This window comes from Caretta caretta, chromosome 6, assembly GCF_965140235.1.
Source record: "Caretta caretta isolate rCarCar2 chromosome 6, rCarCar1.hap1, whole genome shotgun sequence".
NCBI lineage: Eukaryota > Metazoa > Chordata > Testudines > Cheloniidae > Caretta > Caretta caretta.
Genome location: NC_134211.1, coordinates 14,604,485 through 14,626,206, shown reverse-complemented (window position 1 = coordinate 14,626,206; position 21,722 = coordinate 14,604,485). Strand labels below are relative to the sequence as shown.

At 51.0% G+C, this 21,722-nt stretch overlaps 1 protein-coding gene across 4 annotated transcripts; it reads left to right on the top strand.

Moving 5' to 3' along the window:
- Nucleotides 1-526: 526 nt before the first annotated feature.
- CPSF7 (cleavage and polyadenylation specific factor 7) lies at nt 527-21,087 on the top strand. Of its 4 annotated transcripts, none has more exons than XM_048852632.2 (10): nt 527-1,072; nt 1,418-1,531; nt 10,669-10,887; nt 11,889-11,992; nt 12,542-12,687; nt 14,649-15,054; nt 15,326-15,444; nt 15,525-15,693; nt 15,885-16,058; nt 19,055-21,087. In XM_048852632.2, the coding sequence occupies exons 1-9, from the start codon at nt 551-553 to the stop codon at nt 16,051-16,053; spliced, it is 1,968 nt and encodes a 655-aa protein (XP_048708589.2). In that variant the 5' UTR covers nt 527-550; the 3' UTR covers nt 16,054-16,058; nt 19,055-21,087. The 4 variants fall into 4 exon arrangements, with proteins under 4 accessions (XP_048708589.2, XP_048708590.2, XP_048708586.1 ...); XM_048852633.2 differs by having other exon boundaries at nt 18,999-21,087; XM_048852629.2 differs by having other exon boundaries at nt 1,059-1,123; nt 18,999-21,087.
- Nucleotides 21,088-21,722: the final 635 nt, after the last annotated feature.

Below are 21,722 nucleotides of genomic sequence, written 5' to 3'. Positions count from 1 at the left end.
TTGTAGGAGAGTTTTTCCAGGTCCTTGATCATTCTCAAACATCTCTTTTCGGCAATACCCTTTTGGAGATGGGGTAACAATACAGCATGCCTTAGCCAGCTGAGGCCGCACTACTGATGTACAGGACAGCATTAGAATATTTTAGCAGCACTGAATTTCACCTGCCATGGTGCTGCCCATTCCCCTAGCTGGGCTCGGGCTCGCTGAAGTTCCACGCAGCCCCCTGTAGCCTGACTAATCTCAGTCACTTCGTGGCCTCTGTGTGTCTGTGACCTCGCCCTGCAGGTCGCTACTTACACTGAACGGCACGGGACCCGGCACGGAACCTAAAGGCGAACTCGGTTCCCCGCCGTGGGGGAATGGGGAAGCCTGGCAGAGCCAAGGAGGGCCAGGAGAGCTGCTGGGGAGACGGAGACCCTCATGCCTTCCCCAAAGAAGGGGGCAGGAAGCGAATCCACCCAGGGAACGTAGCCAGCCAGAGGGAGACCCCGATCCGGGCATCCCCGCGCGGGCCCCCCCCCCTTACCTGAGCAGCAGGCAGTTCTCCAGCATGCCTCGCTTCCTGCTCTCGTACAGGAGCCGGGCTCTCTTGGCCGGCAGCGGCTCGCTGGGGCGCTCCTGCCAGGGGGGCAAGGGGATCTCCAGCAGGTCCTTCCGCGAGTCGGCCGGGGAGCCGCCCCGACAGCCGCGCCGGGCGGGGAGCGAGCTCGGGCGGGGGCCGCGGAGAGCCCGTCCGGAGAGAGACAGGAGCTGCCGAGAGAGCGGGCGCGTGAGGGGAGCCGGGGCCCAGGCTGGGGCGGGGGCGGGGCTGCCTCGTAGTGACCCGCCCCCAGCCCGACACCCCGCAGGGCGCCCACCCGGGGCGGGGGTTGTGCCCCAGGCTCTGCCCCTCCCCCGCAGAAACTCGCCCCGCTCACCCGAAGCCCCATCACCGCTGCCGCCGCCATCCCGCTCCCTGGGCCCAGCCGCTCTACTCCGGCCTCTCTATGGTACCCCCGGTCCCGGCGGGCGGGGGCGGAAGGGGCGTGTCCTGCGGCGGAAGGGGCGTGGCGTGACGGCGCTGGCTGTGGCGGTGAGCGGTTCGCGCGCTTCGGGCCTGCTCGGGACGCTGGGCCCCTGCGCGGTAACGGGGCGGCGGGGCCCCCCCCCGGTGACTCGACGCAGTGGGGCCGGCGCGGGGGGGGATCGGGGCCGCGGGGCGGGGGGGCGGTCGGCCGGGCCCTGAGGCGGTGGGAGCGCTGGACGGGCCCCCGCTCTCCCGGGGGGGTTGGGTGAAGCTGGCGGGGCGATCGTGGGGAGGGCGGTAGATCTAAGCGGGCGAGGGGGAGCCGGGGCGGGTAGGTCCGGAGGGAGGGGGTGTAGACTCAGGCCGGGCGCACATGGCCGGCCCGTGTTACTGAGCCGCCTCTCCCCGCAGTGCACCGCACCTCCTTCCTTCCTGTGCCCCCGGGCTCTGGCTCCCGCCGCGGCTGGAAATATGTCCGAGGGGGTGGATCTGATCGATATCTACGCCGACGAAGAGTTCAACCAGGTGAGCGGCGAGTGAAAGCCCCACCCCCCATCACGGCGGGGATTTGCAGAGAGTTGCTGGGAAGTCTCGTGGAGTTGGGGGGGGCTATTTGGAGAAGGTGAGCCCCCCCCCCCCCCCCTTGCGGAGGATATTAAACTCCTGAGACTCGGAGGCTGTGAAGTAGGCTGCAAGGGACCACAGGTGGAATCTGGTTCCTACCCGTCTGGTAAAGGCACGTGATGGGGCTTGTGTGCCAGCAAAGGAGCATTATGGTGCTGAAGGGTGGCTCTGAAAATCCCCACAGAGCATGGGAAGCCTGCAAAGAGGGGGAGTGTTGTTAAGTCATTATCTGGGTCCATGACTGGAATCTGCTGGGATGTTTTTTTTCAGCTGGAGCGAGTGGTTGTTTGATTACAATCTGTGGGCAATAGGGAGAAAGAAGTGGGCAGTACCTATTGGACTGAAATGTCCTTTAAGACAGGGAGATCTGTGTTGTTGGAGAAGAGATGGATACAACAGATTGGGAATTTAGCCATCCTCTTCTGCAAAACATGAGGGTAAGAGACAGGAAATGAAACCAGAAGAGAGCTAGATGGGGCAACTACTAGAGATCTCTCTGCGACTATAGACACATGAACACAATCTGATTTAGGATACTCAGGACTTCAGGATGCTGAGCTCTTAAGGAATTGAAGCTGCTTGAATAACTGGGTATTATCAGAGAGGTGCCTAAATTACAAAGAAATTATCCTGATGATACCAGGAACTGAAAATCTATCCTGGATTTACAAGAAGAAAATTATTGTGAATGTGTGAATAATAAGGTAGCTTATGTAGTAAGGAACATGAATGCAGTGCTCCAAATGTATTAGATTTCATGGAAGCAAATTTTGGTGAGTTAAAAAATCTGGACAGGTGGGTATAATGGAAGCAAGTTCAGCTCCTTGAAGATGAAAATTCTATGGAAGTGCTAAGTCTGAGATCATGGAAGAAGGTTAGAGATTTTTAGACAGGAAACTGCAATCAATCTTGATTACTTTTCAGGAGCAAAATGCAAAGAACAAGAGACTTGCAGTGTGGTCTCATGAGGGGTTGAACAGAAATTTGAAGGCAATAAACTCCTGTTCTGAAAAGGTGGAAGGTTACCAAATGAGACTATACCAGAAGTTGAGCCGTGAGGGAAAAGTTAACACTGGCAAAAAAGAATGTTAACCATGACATGGGTGTTAAGGGAAATGTGAGAGACTTTTACAGGTATCCTGAGAGAAATAGTAGTGCTTGATTGGAAGTAGATGCATTAAATGAGGATGAAATTGAGGATGGTTCTAAATGGGTGATATCTTGAACGCCTTTCTGAAATCTTACCTTTAAAAGAACTGCATAAAAATTATGGTATTTCTGTGCTGCATGACCCCCAATATAGCCTGGCTTCATCCCCCACTGAAAGCAGTTTTAACTTTAAAATAACCATTTACCTTTTTTTGGAATCCGCTTGGGACTTTCTGATTGACTGAAAGCATCCTAGAGTACAGCATGGTTATCCAAGTCTCACTGGATCCCATGCTATAATGATAGGTCAGAATTACATTCTGGGATGTGGCCATTGAAACAGTTCAGTGCAGAAATATACTTAATTTATTTTCCTTGCAGTTAACCTTTAACAAGCAAAATCAAGAAAGTAGCTTTGGACAGTTGAGTAGTATGAGAACTGAGTAGCTATTGTTAAAGAGTAGGTATGAGAGAACTTGGAAAATATGAACGTATGCAAATTAGTCTATCAGGATTACAGGCATTCTAGAGTAATGGAAAATGACTAACAAATTTCTTGAGTCATTGGCGATTATTTTGAAAAGCCCTGGGGAAGGAGATATGCTACCAATCTTCAGAAAAGGGAGAAAGAGTGACCCTGGCAATTACTGTTTGGAAGGTCTATCAGTTCCTAACTAAAATAAAAGTCTGTAAACATCTTGAAGGATAGCAGAGATATGAGCAGTGTAAGCATCATGGAATTATAAAGAAAAAAAATCAAGCCCCTCTCATTTGTTGGCTTTCTGTTGTTTTAACTTTAAAGCACTTACTGTGCCACAGTAATTATCCAGGTTTGGGTTGGCTCTGAGTATTTTCACGTGGCTTCAGAAGTGGCTGGAAAAGCAGAAACCAAGAATGGTAATAAAATCTGTATTGGACATGGTCTTACTCAACATCTTCAGTGGTTCTCTGGAAGTAAACCGCATGATAAAAACATTCACGGATAAAACATCTCCCACATACATGAATAGCTGTAGTTTTTAAGTCTAGAAGTGATCATTATGATCCATCTAGTCTAACCACCTGCATAACCAAGGCCATGGAATTTCATTTTCAGTAGGAGGAAGAAACCTAGAAAGCAACAGTGCTAAGAGAAGGAGGCTGTGGCGTGATTGTGGGTAGTTTGCAGTGTTGTGGTTGTTTTGGTCCACAGATCTTGAGAGATAAGGTGGGTGAGATAATGTCTTTTATTGGACTGACTTCTGTTGGTGAAAGAGACAAGTGTTCGCCACTAGAAGACATTACCTCGTTCACCTTCTGTCTCTAAGGTTATGTCTACACTAGAAACTTCAAAGCACTTCACTTTGAAGTGTGAGTGTGCGCTCTCCCAGCACTCGGAGCCTGTCCACACTAGCGCTTTAAAGCACTCAAATTTGCAGCACAATCACTGATTTTTCACACCCCTGAGCCAGCAAATTAGAGTGCTATAAAATGTAAGTGTAGACAAGCCCTAATAGTGGCTAGTGAGTTGGGCCTTCTGTATCCTGCTGCATGGTGGAGCTCAATTCTGTGGCAGGACACCCCTACTCCTGATTCCTGTGATTAGTTTTACATCCTGTGACAAAGTAAAAATTCTACTGCAGCTATTTGTTCACAAAATAATTCCAGAGCACAAGATTGTAATTAAATCTAAAAATGCACCACTTAATCAATATACGATTAGTCAAGGGCTCAGTCCTTGCAAGGTTCAAATAGACACGGTTGCGGATTTGAGTTGCAGCAGGGAGATCTTAGCTGCAGAACATTGTTGCCATACTTTCCAGGTGGGGATGGGCTGTAAAGTGCTCTCTTTGTCTTACTGAATGAGGTGACAAAGGTAGTCTTTTACAGCCAGTGCATGGCAATGTGGGGAAAGGCCCTGAAAAGCCAGTTCTCTTCATGGCAAAGACAATATTGGGGTGAGATGGAAAAATGAACAAACCTTGGGAAGATCTTTGATTATTTATAGCTGGAGCAGCAGCAAATAGCATAATTAAGGCTTCAGAATGGTTTCCATTCCAACCCTCTATTCTTATGCACTTGTAACTTTCTGAAACTCACCTTTCAGGCTTGGTCTGTGTACAAAGGTGACTTTGTTGGGGGTGGAGGAGGAGTTTAAACAGAAACAGCTGAGCAGTTTTTGAGAATGAGTACAAAAATATTTTCCCTGTTAAAATTCTTGTAACCTTTTTAATCACCTCTGCAACTGAAATAGCTGGGGGCCGAAAATGGAAATTTGGCTTGGAAATAGCTCTTGCTTTTGAGAAGGGCTTGTGTAGAACCTTAACTGGCATTTCCCAACTTCACATTGTCTAACCTTGCAATCTTGGTACTTCCTTTTGTACGGAATGCAGTGTATCTTACTGCTCTTTGCTGCAACCTTAGAGACACATGTCAAAGGGTCAGGGCAACTGTATCTGTATTTCCCCTTTGTGGGGCACCCAGTTTAATTTGCAGAGTGCCCCGCCTTGCACTGTGATATCCACAGCAAGCCAGACTGCCTAAGAAGAACAGCGCCTGTGCTCTGCTGTCTCTCTGAAGTCCTGTGGCCGGTGTATAGCCAGCAGTTATAAGTTACCATGCAGCTCCTTCTACATTTATTCTTAAAAAGTATTACAGAGAAAACCTATTAAAACAATAAGAAAACCTTACATGACTGCTCAGAAGCTTACCAGAGGGCACCCCCAACTCCCACCCAGGGCTCTGATAGATTTTAGTCCTTAAAAATCCAGAACTGGGTGCTGGCAGATCAGCTGTTTCTTTATACAGCTCGGCCCTTTGATCTTGGCCTGCTGTAATGGGTAATCAGCAGACACTGACCCTCTGTTCAGGGTAAAAACAACGAGGAATCCTTGTGGCACCTTAAAACGCCCATCTTTTCATGTACTGTGTATATATACCTGCTACTGTATTTTCCACTCCATGCATCTGGTGAAGTGGGTTTTAGCCCACGAAAGCTTATGCCCAAATAAATGTGTTAGTCTCTAAGATGCCACAAGGACTCCTTGTTGTTTTTGCTGATACAGACTAACACAAACTACCACTCTGAAATCTGTTCAGGATGGAGCTTCAAAAGGCTGGGGTTTTGCATAACTGGAGGTGGAGAATTTGCATTAACCTCTCCCTAAGGATTCCCCAGGAAATCGACTTCACACTTATTGTCCCCAAAGTCCATATGCGTCTGGCACATTTTCAGTATAGTCTTGTAAACGCCCAGGTCTCTTATCTGTCACATCACCCCCCTGGGCGCACAATAATACATGAACTTTTACACAAGGCTATTCCAGGAAATTGCCATAGCTGCCTCAACTCCTTACTTTGATTGTCAGATCTTTGGAGGCAGGGACTGTCTTTTTGTTCTGTATATGCACTGTGCCTTGCACAATGGGGTCCTGGTCCAGGCCTGGAACTATTAGGCACTACTGCAATATAAATAAGGTATCTGTTTATAGTACTGAGAAATACTCTTAGAGCTTATGCTCAAATAAATTGGTTAGTCTCTAAGGTGCCACAAGTACTCCTTTTCACGGCTGTTACTCTGAAATCTGTCTTAGTACTTTAGGATTCCAGGCAAGTCATAAGTATGAAAAATATACATTAAGTGGAACTCCACATATACCCCAGGTTAAATATAGCCTAGAGTAATATATTTATATATCTATATATATCTCATAAATATTTCATAATGAAATCTAGCCTAGAGCAAAAATTGAAGGTAGATCTAGGACTGTTCAGTTTTGTGGCTAAGAAACTTCTTCAATTACCCATGAAAGTGCTGATGCTGTTTTTTTCTCACCCAAAAATGTATGCCCTATGTAGGGACTACCCTGATGATCAAAATATGAGTCCTCATCCTGAAAGGAAAACTGCACAACGCCTTCAAAAGATGAGCCTGGGAGCTTAAATGTATAACTTTGCTAGATACTGAAAATCATGGGCTCAATAGAAACACTGGACTTACTATGGCTTATTACAACAATCTGTAACCCACTATCTGCACCCCAGCTCCCCCCCCCCCAGCCCTTTCCTTTCCTTTCCTTTCCTCCCTGTTACTGGCAGGATGTTAACAAGCCACTTCACCTTGAATAGTCCCTTGAAATACATGTTAACTACTTATGCTTAACAATCTGCTCTACCTTGTATTTATCTGTGACACTGATTACGTTTCCCAGCCCCGAAGAAGGGCTCTGTTCAAGCTCGAAATCTTCTCTCTCTCACCAACAGAAGCTGGGCCAATAAAAGATAGTACCTCCCCCACTTTCTCTCTCTAATATCCCGGGACCAACATGACTATAACAGCACTGCATACAACATAGGTAGATCTAACTCAGTAATGATACATTGGACTTTGATGGCAATGAAAACAAATGACAAAATGCTACACCTGTGTGTCTGAGGTTGTAGAAGAGAATTGCCTGCCAGATGCTGCATTTGAGAAGCAGCCTGCAGCCCTGTGCTTGGATTGTGTTGTGAGAGAGGTGAGCAGTGGCACAGGGATGACCTTAGGATGTTTGATCTGCAGAGGTGTTTTCTTTCATTGAGCCCCTGCTCTTTGGTGTTGCTTTATAAAGTCAGAGTGTTCTGATTGCTTTTTACCTTAGAAATACCAAGTTTGGCCTGGCTCTGGTCTCCTGGCAGATGTTGAAAGCGCAACCAGACCATCTTAGCATTCCATTAACTGGGGTTTGCGTGGCACACAGTAGCACCTGGTTAAATTAAATTAAATTGGAGAGGGGGTTAATAGAAAAGAGCAACATATTGTAGGCAGAAACTAAAGAGGAAAACCCATGGGGGAGGTTTTCAAAGGCGGGCATCTAATTCCCATTTTCTGCTGATGTTAGGCAACCAACACCATCTGTACCTACGAATATCTCCCCCTATGTGACTGAAAGATAAAGAAAGGAAGAGGCTGGCTTTATAAGATAGGCTCTGCTTTGGGATGCTAGCTGCAATCCTCCTCCTGTTATCACAACAGTAGCCAAAAAGAAAAGGGACTTGAGTCCTCACTTTAGGAAGTATGCTAATGATTGACTGGTTGGAGGGCAGGTGTTTTGACAAGGATGGGGAGACACTGGCAGTGTAAAAGGCAGCTGGACATGGATAAATGCAAAGGAAGGGGATTTCTGTGTCAGCTGGGGAGAAAACACGTTCTGTGGTGGATTCCACAACTGAAGAATTGTAGCAAATGTGGGGTTCTGGCTGTTGATTCAGAGATTTGAAGTCCAGAAAGGACCATTGTGGTGATCTAGTCTGACCAGGTGTACAACACAGGCCAGAGAACTTCCCCAAAATAATTCCTAGAGCTGATCTTTCAGAAAACATCCAATCTTGATTTAAAAATTTTCAGTGATGGAGAATCCACCATGATCCTTGGTAAATTGTTCCAATGGTTAATTACTCTGTTAAAAATCTATGGCTTATTTCTAGTCTTAGATTCAGCTTCCAGGCAGTGGATCACGTTCTGCCTTTCTCTGCTAGACTGAAGAGCCCATTATTAAATATTTGTTCCTTGTGTCACTACTCTTCTTATCAAATGTGGAACTTGCCAAAGCGGTTTGCGGCAGGAATGGATCACCATTCTCATTGCGTGCCACAGGATTACCTGGTTAATAGTGTGGGTACTGATGATCCAATCAGTGGATTGCATTCAAAGCCCTTTCTAGGGGTGAACCTCGATTACTTGCCAGTCGTCATTCTTGATGTAGATGCTTATAGACTGTGATCAAGTCATCCCTTAACCTTCTCTTTGTTAAACTAAGCAGATTGAGCTCCTTGAGTCTGTCACTGTAAGGCATGTTTTCTAATCCTTTAATCACTCTCGTGGCTCTTCTCTGAAGCATCTCCAATTTATCAACTTCCTCTTGAACTGTGAGCACCAGAACTGGACACAGTATTCCAGCAGTGGTTGCAGCACGGCATTTACAGGCACAGCCCATTACAAAGCAGGGAGACAATCTCTGTACAACTCCAGTGGTGGGATGCCAGCTACAAAGTTCAGTTCTAGGCACTTTGTTATAGAAAAACTGGCAATATGTTGGGGGAGGAGGAGTTCAGAAAAGGGCAGGAGAAACGCCCAGGAGCTGGGGAGATTGACTTGTGAGGAAAGATTAAAAAATGTTTGAACCTTGGCTAAGTGATGACTATGGGGAGTCAGAACCGTTTGCAAGGAGCCATGGATCTGAAGATGAATTAGTGGTGGAAGGTCTAGCTAGGACTAATGGAAGGAGATTGAAAGAGGGCATTTTTAGACCAGTTTTAGACCAAGTATCCAAAAAGGTCCCACTGTGGAGACTTCTTTCTATAGGAATGTGGGGTTAGTGTTCCAAGGCAGGAGGATGGTCACCCCTCCTTGGAGAGCTGGACTGGTCCAGGCACTAGGGATCATCTATTCCATCCCCTGGACTAAGGCATGTACCTTCCTGGACTTCCAGGAACTGTAGCCTGGAAATGATGCATCAAGTCAGATCCCGCCCAACTGAACTCATTGGCTGTTTTATCCTTGATTTCATTAGGAGCAGGAGCAGGCCCTTAGATGTGTGTAATAGCTTTAAAATGGCTCTCTTTCTTGAAGGAATTGTCCGCCTGATCTCATGTCTCTGGCCTATCCTGGATGTACACTCCTGCTTATATTGTCTCAGTGCAAGAACAAGAGTGCACTTGATGAATTAAGATAATTAACTTCAAGCATATGAAATGGCTGCTAATGCATAATTAACCTGTGGCACTTGCTGCTGCGGGGTGTCAGTAAAGCAAATAGCTTTATAAGAGTTTTGAAAGGACCGTAGCATTTGTTGTAACAGTAACTGGGATAAAATGATAAGCTAAGGGCTCTAATGCTTACAGTCTAATAAGAGCAGTAGGAGGAAATTGCCCCCCACTTAATTGCACTGCTTCCTCAAAAGCCTCATGCCACCTTGGGTTCAAGTCTCCTAAGTTAAGCCTGGCCAGGAGACTGCAGAGGAAAGCCCAGATGCTGCAGTAGGCAGTGCTCTTTCCTCTGAGTGCTGAATCAGTGCCCCTGGGATCAGATGTAAAACGGAGGCCCTGGCCACTTGTGATCAGAAGAGTAGCCCTAGCCAGATTCCGTTCTGCGTTTGGAAGTTCTCCCCATAGTTTCATTTGGATGCAGCGTTCTTCACTTCCTGTCCTAAACTGTTGTCCTTTTTGTGACCCCCAAATGAGTCACATCTGCACACTGACACACAAGCTGCTCCCATGAGGCCGCAGAGCCCACACAGCTACAGGAGAGTGAGCCACATTCCACCGTGCCTACTGTGTTGGCCGAATCGTGGTCTCTGTTCCATGGCAGAGGAGGTGGGGCTAGTGAGAACTAATCTGGATTTGAGGTTCTGAGGGAGAGTTGGTGGCAATGAGAAAAGTCCTCTCTGTCATTGAACTCCTTTGTTGTCTGAAATTTATGGCAGGAGCTTTGCAGACACGTAGAGAAACGAGTCCTTCCCAAGGCCACTTAGAGTCTGAACCAGGCAGGAAAAATGTTATACCCAAGATAATCATTCAGATTTAGGATGTGGAAGACACAGAGAGGCTGAAGAACCAGGAGTGTCCCTGTTACATGGTACCTCAGCCCAGTAGCATTCCTTCCCTTTGGCTTCTGAGAGTGGGTGTTCTAGTGAAACTCGGTCTGGGCAGGAGAGAATGATTCCTTCTCAGGATTGTTTTGTCCTTGGCGTTTAATCTCTTGGGTGCACGGGCTGTCTCCCAGCAGATCAGAAGCACTGGACAGGACAAACCTCTAGCCTGCTGGAACCTCTCCCTTGACGTGACTGGCTAGTGATTGATTGTTGCCGAGCTGGTAAACCAGCCCTGTGGGCTTGTCACAGAAATGCTCACTGATCTCTTGTGTGTCCTAGGACTCCGAATTCAGTAATGCTGACCAGATGGATCTGTACGACGACGTGCTAGCAGCAAGCTCGCAGCCACCCGAAAGCCGCACCAGCAGCTCAGAGGCACCGACCGAGATCCGCCAGGAGCAATCCCCCAAGCCAAACAGCAAATCGCCTGCCATTCTGTATACCTACAGTGGCCTGCGCAACAAACGGGCTGCCGTGTATGTGGGCAGCTTCTCCTGGGTGAGTCGGGTCACTGATGCCTGCTGGAAGCACGTGGCCTAGTAATGACTGTCCTCCACTTACTGGGGACAGATGCGATGTCTTCAGTGATTGCAGTCTGGGCTGCAATCGTAACTGTCAAGTGAAGTGAAATCAAGGTTGGTCTGTACGTGGATAGGGGTCCTCTAAGGAAACCCATGTTCTACAGAAAGGGATGTGGTGTAGGGGGCTCTCTTCCCTTTGTGTCAATACTGAACCAGTGCCCCATCCTGGGCTTGCAAGGGCTGTGCTATCAAACAGTTAGTGAGGTGTGGTAGAACAGAGACCTGGACCACCTGTGGCCAATGGAGATCTCATGGTGCGGTCTGCATGGGACTGGGATATAGAGCCTTTCCAGCATCGGAGCTAGTGCAGTGGGAGAATGATGGCTCTGCGCCAGCTTATGTGCTCTTGTGGCTGTGGGCTGGCTTATATGACATGAGGTGGTGGCTCTCTGAAGAACAGATGTCCCCACTACACAAGCCACTGACACAGTTGGGACTAATTGTCCCCTTTGTTGGTAGTCCCTGAGAGAAGCCAAGGACTGAATGGGCCTGGAGACAGAGCTCTGCCCCACAACCCCTGTGATCCTTTTTGCTCCAGGCCTGTTAGTTGGAGTGGCTCGTGGGGGAATCTTACCCTGCTGCTCAAACTCTGTAGACAGAGCCCTTCAATCACCACAGCTCTCCATGGTGCCTTTCGCCAGATCTTACGACTGTCATTTACAGCTGCCTCCCTGGGGATTGGTGGCTCCCAGACACTAGGGTTACTAGGCTGGGCTGTATCGCCTTCCCACTGAAAGCATTTGTGGCGTCAGAAACCAGAGCCTATGCTAAAGATCCTAGGGGGAGATTGAGCAGGGCGAGCCTTGGTGGTGGTGAATGATCGATAATGCTAGTCCTGGAACAAGAGTGTGTGGCCCAGAGATCCTGCCATAGGGCCTCAGCTGCTAACCCTGTCCTTTTCTACCTGTTCTCACTCAGTGGACAACTGACCAGCAGCTGATCCAGATTATTCGCTCAGTGGGGGTCTACGATGTGGTGGAGCTGAAATTCGCTGAGAACCGAGCCAATGGCCAATCCAAAGGGTGAGAGCTCTGGGGGGGACCCAAGGCCTTCTGGCATGGGGCCAGTCCGCAGAGGGAGAATTCCCAGGGTCTTCCGGCGGTGGGCCAGTCCAAAGAGTGAACACTGTTGGGGGAGACCCTGGACCTTTTCTCCTATGGGTTTGTCACCGTGATCGTCCTTCCTGTTCCCCTTGGGCAGGGTGTCAAGAGGCCTTCTTGTGGAGCTGTGTGGAGGCTTGAAAGGTGCTTGTGTGAATGGAGCTAGTGTGTTGAAGCACAGAGGATGAGGTAGTGAAGAGGTGATGGGGAGCTGATGGGAGGCACGTAGGAATGCCGGTTATCCTGCAGTGGTGGGTTAGGTTCAGCTGCAGATGGACGTCCATAGCGAGAGGTGAGGATTGCTGTTTTCTATGCTGCCTGGGCCATGGGGAGAGGTGTAGATTGAAGCATCCATGGTTGCCCATTGGGTTGTCCCCACAGATTGTGGTCGGGGGGAGGAGGGCAGGCTTGGTCCCTTGATGTGATGTGGTACTGGTCTGCCATCATCTGCTTTTCTCTGGCTCCCCCCAGGTATGCAGAGGTGGTAGTTGCCTCTGAGAACTCAGTCCACAAGCTCCTGGAGCTGCTGCCTGGCAAGATCCTCAATGGGGATAAGGTGGAGGTGAGACTGGCCACCCGGCAGAACCTGTCGCAGTTCGAGGCACAGGCTCGGAAACGTAAGTGGGACAGGCCCGCCACCAGGGCGGGGCGCAGGGTGCATGAGGAAGGGGAGACTCCCATTGGGCCCTAGAGATCCTGAGCAGAGCTTCAGCGGCCTGAACCAACCAAAACCCTGGGGTGGGGGCTGAATTCCCAGGAGTCTCTGCGTGTTTTTCCTGTTGCTGCCAAGTCTGACCAGATCCTGACCCGAGTCTTTATGATCCCATTTTAGGTGCTCATAGACTGCGAAGATCCCTCGTAGCCTCCTCCTCCTCCTCCTCCTCTCCAAACTGAATGGGCTTAAGCTCTTCAGCCTATCATCATAGCTAAGACCCTCCATATCTATTAGTAGCTCTTCTCTGGACCTTCTCCAGAATTTGTACATCCCTGCGGAGGTAAGGTGCCCAACACTGGACGCAGTACTCCAGCTGGGGCCTCACCATGGGCCTTGTACAATGGCCTTTTTCCTCAGTCTGATGGCCTGGCCCAGTGTCCCAGCCCCGCCCCGGCTAGGGGGCGCTGTGCAGCTGGAGGTGCCATCTTTCCAGGGACACACATGATGAAACTGGCCACCTGTGGTCATAGTCAATCCCATGGCACGTTTCGTAAGAGGAGAATTACTGCCCCCTAGTGCTCTGGACAAATTCCAACTGAGTGACTGTCCTGTAGTCTTCACACGCCCCAGGCAGTTGCAGTGGAACACCAAATTTTCCATTGCCCACCCTGAATTGTCAAAAAGGAGTGTTCTGCTCTGTCAGACCACTGCCACCTTCTGCCATGGAGATGGCTGCATTTCAGTGGCAGGTGAGAGGTTCCTCTGTTCTGTCCCTTACCTCACAGGGCTGTTGTGAGGCTATTGGCTTTGTCTGCACTGGGGAATTGCCCTGGCTATAGCCATTGGTGTAGCTGTGCTCACCCTGATGGAGCTGACCAACGCCTGGTATGAATGGAGCTTCTACCTGAATGAAACTGGGCCAGCTCATAGCAGTTTACCATGTACACTAGGGGGTTTGCATCAGTGGCTGTTACAGGACCGCTCACCAGGGCAGGCAAGGCCTCAGTGTGTCTCCAGCCCTTTGATTCTGGGCTGAAAGGGGCTAGAGAAGGGAAAGTTTTCTTGTAGTAGTAATCTCCCTTGGCTTGTTCCCAAAGCTCTTCAGACATAGCCTCAGGTCCTGTCTGTCCCCACAGCTGCAGATGAGCAACATCTGCATGTCTGCTGCTGATTTAACCTCCTCAGACTCAGACTCAGACTCCCTCATGGTCCGCATCTGGTTACTTGCTCTCCAGTACTTGGTAGCCATGAGAGTTTTGGATCCAAGCTGTGTCCCTCTAAGTTTGTTCACCTTATAATCCCGTTAACCCTTTCCAGATCCACTCCCCTAGGGGATTGCAGACTCTGTGGGTCACGGTCACTTAAAGTATTGGCAGGATTTCAGTCTCTGCCGCTGTGCAGGCCCAAACCAATTGTATTAACCAACAAACAGGCAAGCTCTCACTCATGCAGTGCTCCGCTGCGGCCTCTTGCAATTTGTCAAGGCTTTTGGCTTCTGCCCGGGTAATCAATTTGCATTGCATCTTCCATCCCCTGTGTTCACCACCGGGGCGCTGCCTTGGAAGCTTTCCTGATGTCTTGGTGGAGAGCAATCATGCCCTGGCTGAGGCCCGTGGAAGTGGAGGCTACGTTTGGCTGGCTGGATCTTTCTCTTGGTACCTCAGGCTCCTCTGAAATCAGGCGTGTGGCTGTGGGAGACAGGTGCCCCAATCTCGAGGCGGGGAGGTGTGGTAGGGGCTGGTGCAGGGTCGAGGGGACGATATGTCCCTCCCTCGGTCACTGGGTCATTCCATGCCCTGCCTTCTTCCCCCTTCCCTGGGCTTGTGGGGGCTGCCGCACCAGCTAACTCCCTTCAGGTGGCTTTCCTATGGATAAAGTCACCCCTGTGCTCACAGGCCGTTCCTCTTCTTTGCTGGCTAACAGGGGTGCCGCCGAGGGCTCACTCCCGGGACTCCTGGGATTCGATGGATGGCCGAGCCACGCCGACAGAGAATGCCGTGCCGCCCCCTCGTGTGGAGAAGCCCCCTTCCGTGCTGCCTTTCTTTAACCGCCCCCCTGCTGCCATGCCCCTCATGGCCCTTCCCCCTCCCCCGATGCCTCCCCCGCCACCTCTCTCCTCCAGCTTTGGAGTGCCACCTCCCCCGCCAGGAATCCACTACCAGCATCTAATGCCCCCTCCTCCTCGACTGCCCCCCCACCTGGCCGTGCCACCTCCAGGGGCAGTCCCTCCTGCCCTGCACCTTAACCCTGCCTTCTTCCCCCCGCCAAATGCAACGCTGGCCCCGCCGCTGGACACCTACAAGGCCTCTGCAGCATATAACCACAGCAGGTGAGAGCAACTCTAGCCTCTGCTGGACTTGGAAAGGATGGGCTGGAATTGTGGGGGCAGGAGACAGCAGCACCGTCATAACCGTGTGTCAGCCAGATCTGGCCTACTGAGTCCCAAGAGGGCAAAAGGTGTTGCTATGGGGTGCCAGGTGGTTGCCCCTGGGAAGCTCTGCCAGGTGGGCATTGACCCTCAGCGCCTTTTGAGTCAGTTCCAGCGGGTGGGAGCTGTCTCTCCATGCCCAGCTGATAGGCGTGTGCTCTGTTCTGTGCAGTCGAGAGCTAGGCCCACTGCCTCCCCCCGTGAGCGAAGCCGAGTTTGAGGAGATTATGAACAGGAACCGAGCGATTTCCAGCAGTGCCATTTCCAAAGCGGTGTCCGGAGCCAGCGCAGGTAACAGCAGCCCCCTGCCACCTGCCGTCCTCCATTCCCTGCCCAGTCCCTTTCCTCACCCCTTTCCTCATCTCCTGCAGGGGATTACAGTGATGCCATAGAGACCCTGCTCACGGCCATCGCTGTTATCAAACAGTCCCGCGTAGCCAACGACGAGCGGTGCCGTGTCCTCATCTCCTCCCTCAAGGATTGTCTTCATGGGATCGAAGCCAAGTCCTACAGCATGGGTGCCAGCAGCAGCTCCTCCAGGTAAATCCTTGCCAACCAGAGCAGGAGGGGAGAACTCCTTGTTCTCATCTTGGGCCTCTGGTGGAGATTGGGGAGGGGCACAGCTCACTACCCTTTGGGGAGACCTGAGTGGAAGGCAGCAGCCCCTTTGTCTGAAGATCTGGAGGGGAGCACGGCCTGGGAGACACTTAGCGCCTGGCCTTGTCTTCCAGAAAAAGACACCGGTCTCGGGAGAGGTCGCCCAGTCGGTCCCGCGAGAGCAGCAGGAGGCACCGGGACCCACTCCATAATGAGGATCGGCACGAGGACTATTTCCAAGAAAGGAACCGGGAGCATGAGAGACATCGGGACAGGGACAGAGAAAGGGACCGGCACCACTGAGAAAGGTGAGCTGGCCCGAGGCCCTGCTCCTTCTATCCCCCTTGTTCCGCAGGGCCATCTACCTGCTGCCAATGGGGCACACCTTCCCCTAGAGGGACGTGGCAAACTCCTGGGGGTGCAGACTGGACATTACATAGTCTATTTCCCCTGGCTTTTAGCAGTTGACTCTCCATGGCTAACATGGCAGCCCCTCCAGTTAGTGTCATAACTACACAGTGGCCGCCTTCTGGATCTCAAGCAACAAATGATCTTTCATTGCCTGCAGCGTGTGTTCCAAGAGGGAAAGCCCCAGGGGAGAAGAGAAGGGAATGTTCCCATATCTCCTCTGATGGCTGCTGAATAACCAGCACTGAAGTCCCTCATTGGTGGTTTTCCGCTGAAACTGCAACCAGCTTGGTGCTGCTACTTATTCATGTGCATCAGCAGAGTCATTTCCAGCTCCGTTCCTCTCCTTCCTGTGTCTTCACATGATTGAACTGTAGTAGGCTGTGAACCCACATTGCCCGCACTGAACAGCAGAGAGCGAGCTCCTTGCCCTTTGCACTCTGTCCTCGTTTCTAGGTTCAGTGCGGGCAGTGTGAGGACAGGGCTTTCCTTGGTCAGGTATCCTCCAGCTATGGAATTCCCTTCTGGGGTTAGCCTGCCAGAGTCCCTCACTGGCTGATTACAGCACCCTGCAATATCCTCCCTCCCTGTTAACCATCTGCAGAGCCACGGGACATTGAGCTCTGCTGTTTTGGGTGGCTTGGCTGGGGAGAAGTGGCTTCTTGGATTTTTAGGATGGAAGTGTCAATAGCATGTGTGTGTCCCCCCTCCCCCCAGTAGTGGGGGGACATGACAGTGGTCTTCAAATACTTGAAAGGCTGCCATAAAAAAAAGAAGAAAAGTTGTTCCCTCTTGCTACAGAGGGCAGGACAAGAGGCAATGGGTTCAAGCTATGGCACTACAGATTTAGATTAAATCTGCTTCCTAATTCTGAGAACCGTAGGGCAATGGAACAGACTGTCTAGGGAGGTTGTGGAAGCTCCTTCACTGGAGGTTTTCGAAAGAGGCTGTCTTGGATGGCTTAGACACAACAAATCTGCATCTTGGCAGGGGGTCAGACAAGAACTAGATGACCCTTGCGGTCCCTTCTAACCCTCTGGTTCTATTATAACTCTACTGGAGAGGGCCATGCAACCTTTTAACTTAGGGCTGATGGGTCAGGGCTTCCAGTTTCAGACCATGAGCTCCTTTCAGTCCACTATTTCAGAATCACTTGGTGGGTGCGGGGAATAGAGGGCACTGCACAGTTTCCCCTGTGTCTACCCAGATGTACAGCCTCTCCTGCTTTCTGTCGGGGCTTTTGTACAGCACTTAGTCCTAAAGAATTAAAAACAGCTACCCACTAGAATTGCCTTTGAAGGTCTTGACTAAAGCCCAGCAGCGTGACCCATATGCTGCCCCTGCTCTCCTCTGAGAGAGGCCACCACTAAGGAACAAGCTGACTCAGAAATTACAAAGGATCAACCCTGCAAACATAACATCCCATGGGAGCTCTCCCAATCCTGCCTGGGCAGCTGGGATAATGTCAGGATTTCTGCTGCCTCCCCTACCTCTAGCCGTACTGAGGTGGGCAGCATTAGAACCACAGACCAGCCTCCAGTATCCTCTCGAGAACCACGGTGTTTTGGTCTCGTTCCTGCTGTGTGGGAAAGTTCTCTCTGCGGGACACAGTGCATTGGTTGGGCTGCCTCTGGGTGAGACATAGGATGGCGGGTTCCTTAGTCTGTTGCGGGGGGAGTGCTCTGCGTTCTTTGTGCAGCTGTGAGGATTTTATTTGGCAATAGGCTGGTGCCTCTTAAATGATCTGCCTACTGCTGGAGTGCCTTCTCCTCTGAGCACTGCCGCACCCCGACACACTACTGATTTGTACTAGGGTAAAACCGAGAGGCCCCCCACTGCAACTGGATCAGCTGCTGAGAGTTTCTTACCCAGATCAAAACATTGGTCTCCAGGGGAGCCCTGGGTTTCAAACCCACGATTGCCTTATACTTTTAAACATTCATCCCCCACACCAAAATGTTTCCAGTGTGAGTATTGTCCAGGCATGATGGGGGCCTGGTAGTTAAAGCAAAGAAAGGGGGTATTGGGAATGGAGCCAAGCTTTCTTTGCCACTGATTAACAGTGAACTCTGGCAAGTTACTTCCCTTTTCTGTGCCTCAGTCCCCCCTGCCCCTCTCCAGTGGCCGTAGTATTTGTCTACCTGCCACGTACTTGTGGCTTAACCCATTACCCTTGTGAAGCGCTCAGATCCTTGGCTGAAAGACATTCTAGAATTGCCCAGTGTAACCTGGTCTTGTTAGCACGTCCTTTGGTGTAGAGAACTGCCTGGGGCAAGTCCCCTCTCAGCAGAACCCGTGTGGTTTGCAGGATTTATTCCAGAATGTACATTAAATATTCCAGGTGAAATGACTGCCCTCTAGGTCACTGGTTCCAATCCAGCCTGGGTTGGTCATGACCTTCTGGCGATTTGACCTGTGCAGGTTTGGCTGATCTCAGTCGGGTTCCTAGTGCACAAGAGTCCTCGCTGGAGAGCCCACGATCTGTTAGACGTGAATTGGCCTCCTTGGCATTCCCAGCTGTTCAGCCGAGGCCAGAATGGGCTGGGGAGGTGGAGTGCCTGTCTCGGGACAAGGCACCTCACCTGGTGGAGCCTGCCCTGGGGGTGGAGGACTTCCCTCTCCAAGGCCGTGGATGCTGCACCTTGATCCTGTCAACACCAAACTTGCACGAAGACAAATGTTAAAAGGCAGGTCCGTGGGGGGGCCTTTGCCTCCAGTGGGGGAGGCTGACTGGGCCCCAGGCAGACCCTTGCTGAGCAGTTGGCATCAGCGGCAAATCAGTGCCTGGTCAGCGCAGCAGGGAGACTGTGTGACCTGTTGTCTTGTTCTGTCCCTTCCAGGAGTTTGGTTGGCAGTAAGTGTTTTTAATGGACTTGTATCTCCTCACCTCGATCAGGACTGAAGGACGGAGGCCGCTCCACCCCTCTCCTCCCCACTGCCCCCAGCTCCTTCCAGGCACCCAGGGAAAGCCACGTCACCTGCGGGACTCCAGCTGGCACATGGTGGCCTCGGGACCCACACTCGCTGCTGCTGCTTCCTGGGGAAATGCTGGAAGACGTGGAGTTAGGGAGGGATAGCATCGGGGAGCAGGGAGTGCTCCAGTCCACGGATACTCGGACCCAAAGAGAAATGGTGCTTTTCCATGGAAGCTTGTGAGCTCCTTCCTCTCCGTGGCCCTTCCGGGGACAGCTGGAAGGGAATCCATCACCCTCGTGTGTGCTGGGGAGGGTTGGAGGTGGGGACGCAGATATCCCTGCGTGGTGTCTGCCGCCTGGCCTGCTTGGCTCACTGGGGCCAGTATCCATGCCCTCCCATGGTGCACTGTCTTCTCGTCCTGTGTTGGGGAGCTCTCCTGAGGAGTGTGATCCCTTCTCCCAACCAGTTCTAGGTCTGGCTTGTCTGGCCCATTATACTCAGCTTAGATAACAGCATTTCTTCTTTCCCCTGCCTCATGGAGAGCAGGCTGGCTGCTGCTTCCCATCACGTCTTTCTGCTCCCTGTTGCCGTTCCTGTAGGCGCCTCTGAGTCCTCTGCGTTCTGCCCTGGCTCCTCTAGGGTGCTTGTCCGGAACAGAGGTGGCCACTCTCGGCTGGACTCAACACCTCTGGCTCGCCATGCTGATCTCATGCAATAACTGTTCCAGTTCACATTTTCCCCTACCACAAGCCCCAGCCACCTGTTTCTCCAGAGCCAGCCTCCTCCCAGAGAGGCTGCCTTCCTTGTTTTAGAGGAAGCGGCATGGGCAGAGACTTGAGTGTTGTGATATCGGTGGATGGAGATGGGGTGGGCTGGGGGCTGGCTGGATGAGCCCAACCACTGATAACCTTGTGAGTTGCTTAGCCTTTTTGGGTGGTGGGAGGTGCATTGATTCCAGGGATGGAGATCTCTGCTAGGGAATCCTGCCCCTTCATAAACACTCTAGGAATGGGAGCTCCCATTTGAGTGCTGCGTGGGGGGTTTCTTTAGACAGCACCGCTGCTTGCTATTGCTCTACGGTGCGTGATGGTGAGCAAAGGGTTTGGGGTGGCTGAGAGTTGGTCTGCATCTAGCTAAGGCACCTTGGTGCCTCTTCCAGCACATGGGGCTGATTGTGTCCAACAGTGCGATGCCTGAAGGGCCGGGGGAAACATAACCACCATTTCCACCACAGCCTTCAGCTGGTGATTCTCGAAGGCTGGTGGGATAGGTGGTGTGGAAGGAGCCATGTTCCCTCGAGCAAAGGATGCTGTAGGGTACAGGTGGCCAGAGAGCAGCCTGCATGTGTCGCACCACAATGGCATCTGAGCAGCAGCCTGTGGAGACTACACATCCCAGCATGCAATTCTCCAGTCACTTAGCTCAAGCTATAACACATTGCATGTTGGGACCTGTAGTCTCCAGAGCCTGCACCTTTATGTAAGACTGAGGTCAGCGACCACCTGCTGCATTTCATGACATTCAGTGTGGCCCTCCTGGCAAGTTGTGGACACAGCTGGGCAAAACCTGGGCACCATCCCCCCCAGCAGAGGTCTCGCGCTCCAGCTGGGCACATCAGAGAGGGTGGCAGGGACCGAGAGTGCACAGCCTGCCTGGAGGCTGGTGAAGTGAAGTGACACCTCCATAAGAACTGTGATCAGTGAGCAAAGGCCAGCTCTGGATGTCTTTTTTTAAAAGAAAATGACAAAAAACAGAAACTTAAAGTGAGGTGACATTAAAAAAAAAAAAGTGTAAAATACCAGAAAACCCTTTGACAGGAGAGTGTTCTGTTTTTTTACGTAATGACACAAATTTTTAGTTTATTTCAGAATAGTGGGGGGAGGGGGGGATGATAAAAAATAAAATAAAAAGCAACTCCCCAATTCCCCTCCCCCAGTTCTCGGTGATTTGATTTTTGTCTCTTTCTGATAGGTTGGAAATTGTGTAATAAACTTGATGACGTTGTCAATCTTTTATACTGCATTGTATGTTTTTTTTTCCTTTTGTAACAAAATATTTTAAATAATAAATGGGGTGTGAGCTGTTTTACGGAACCTGCATTGCATAAGATTCTCTCTCTGGGGCCATGGTGGTATTGGTACTGTAAATGGGGATCTAGGGTTTGGGACTCTGGACTCCTGGATTCTTGACCTTGCTTGTGATCTGATTTTCAGAGGCGCTGAGTCCTCAGAACCAGCACCAGCATTTAATGGTCAGACATATAGGAGGCTGCCAAGGACACTAGGCCAGCTACACACACCCCCAGCCAAGGCTGCTGCCTGTGCTTCTAAAGTATGCCTCCAGCCCAGCCTGCAGCTCCCTGCCCTGCAGCAGTGGCTGGGACTGAAAGCAACTGCTCGGCCATGGCTTCTCTCTGGCTATCCCCTCCCCAGGTAGGGGAGATTTCAGGGGTTTCTGACCCTTTAAGGGCACACCTGTTTGGAAGTTGTGGATCTCTGCCTCTCAGCCAGGACAGCATTCAGGGCTGTAGTGCTTTAAAAGCACCACCTTCCAGCACTGACCGTAGGCAGCACCATTGACCTCAGCAGGACAGTCCCATGCCCTGTGAAGTGTAAGGAATACTGCCCCCACCCCAGGAGGTCAGATCA

What these genes read in the sequence shown, in the direction of transcription:
- CPSF7 (XM_048852632.2), top strand. Translation starts at nt 551, where the DNA reads ATGCCTCGCTTCCTGCTCTCGTACAGGAGCCGGGCTCTCTTGGCCGGC. An exon ending in GCCAATGGCCAATCCAAAGG is followed by an intron (nt 11,993 to 12,541) that starts GTGAGAGCTCTG and finishes GGCTCCCCCCAG; the next exon opens with GTATGCAGAGGTGGTAGTTG. An exon ending in CGAGGCACAGGCTCGGAAAC is followed by an intron (nt 12,688 to 14,648) that starts GTAAGTGGGACA and finishes GCTGGCTAACAG; the next exon opens with GGGTGCCGCCGAGGGCTCAC.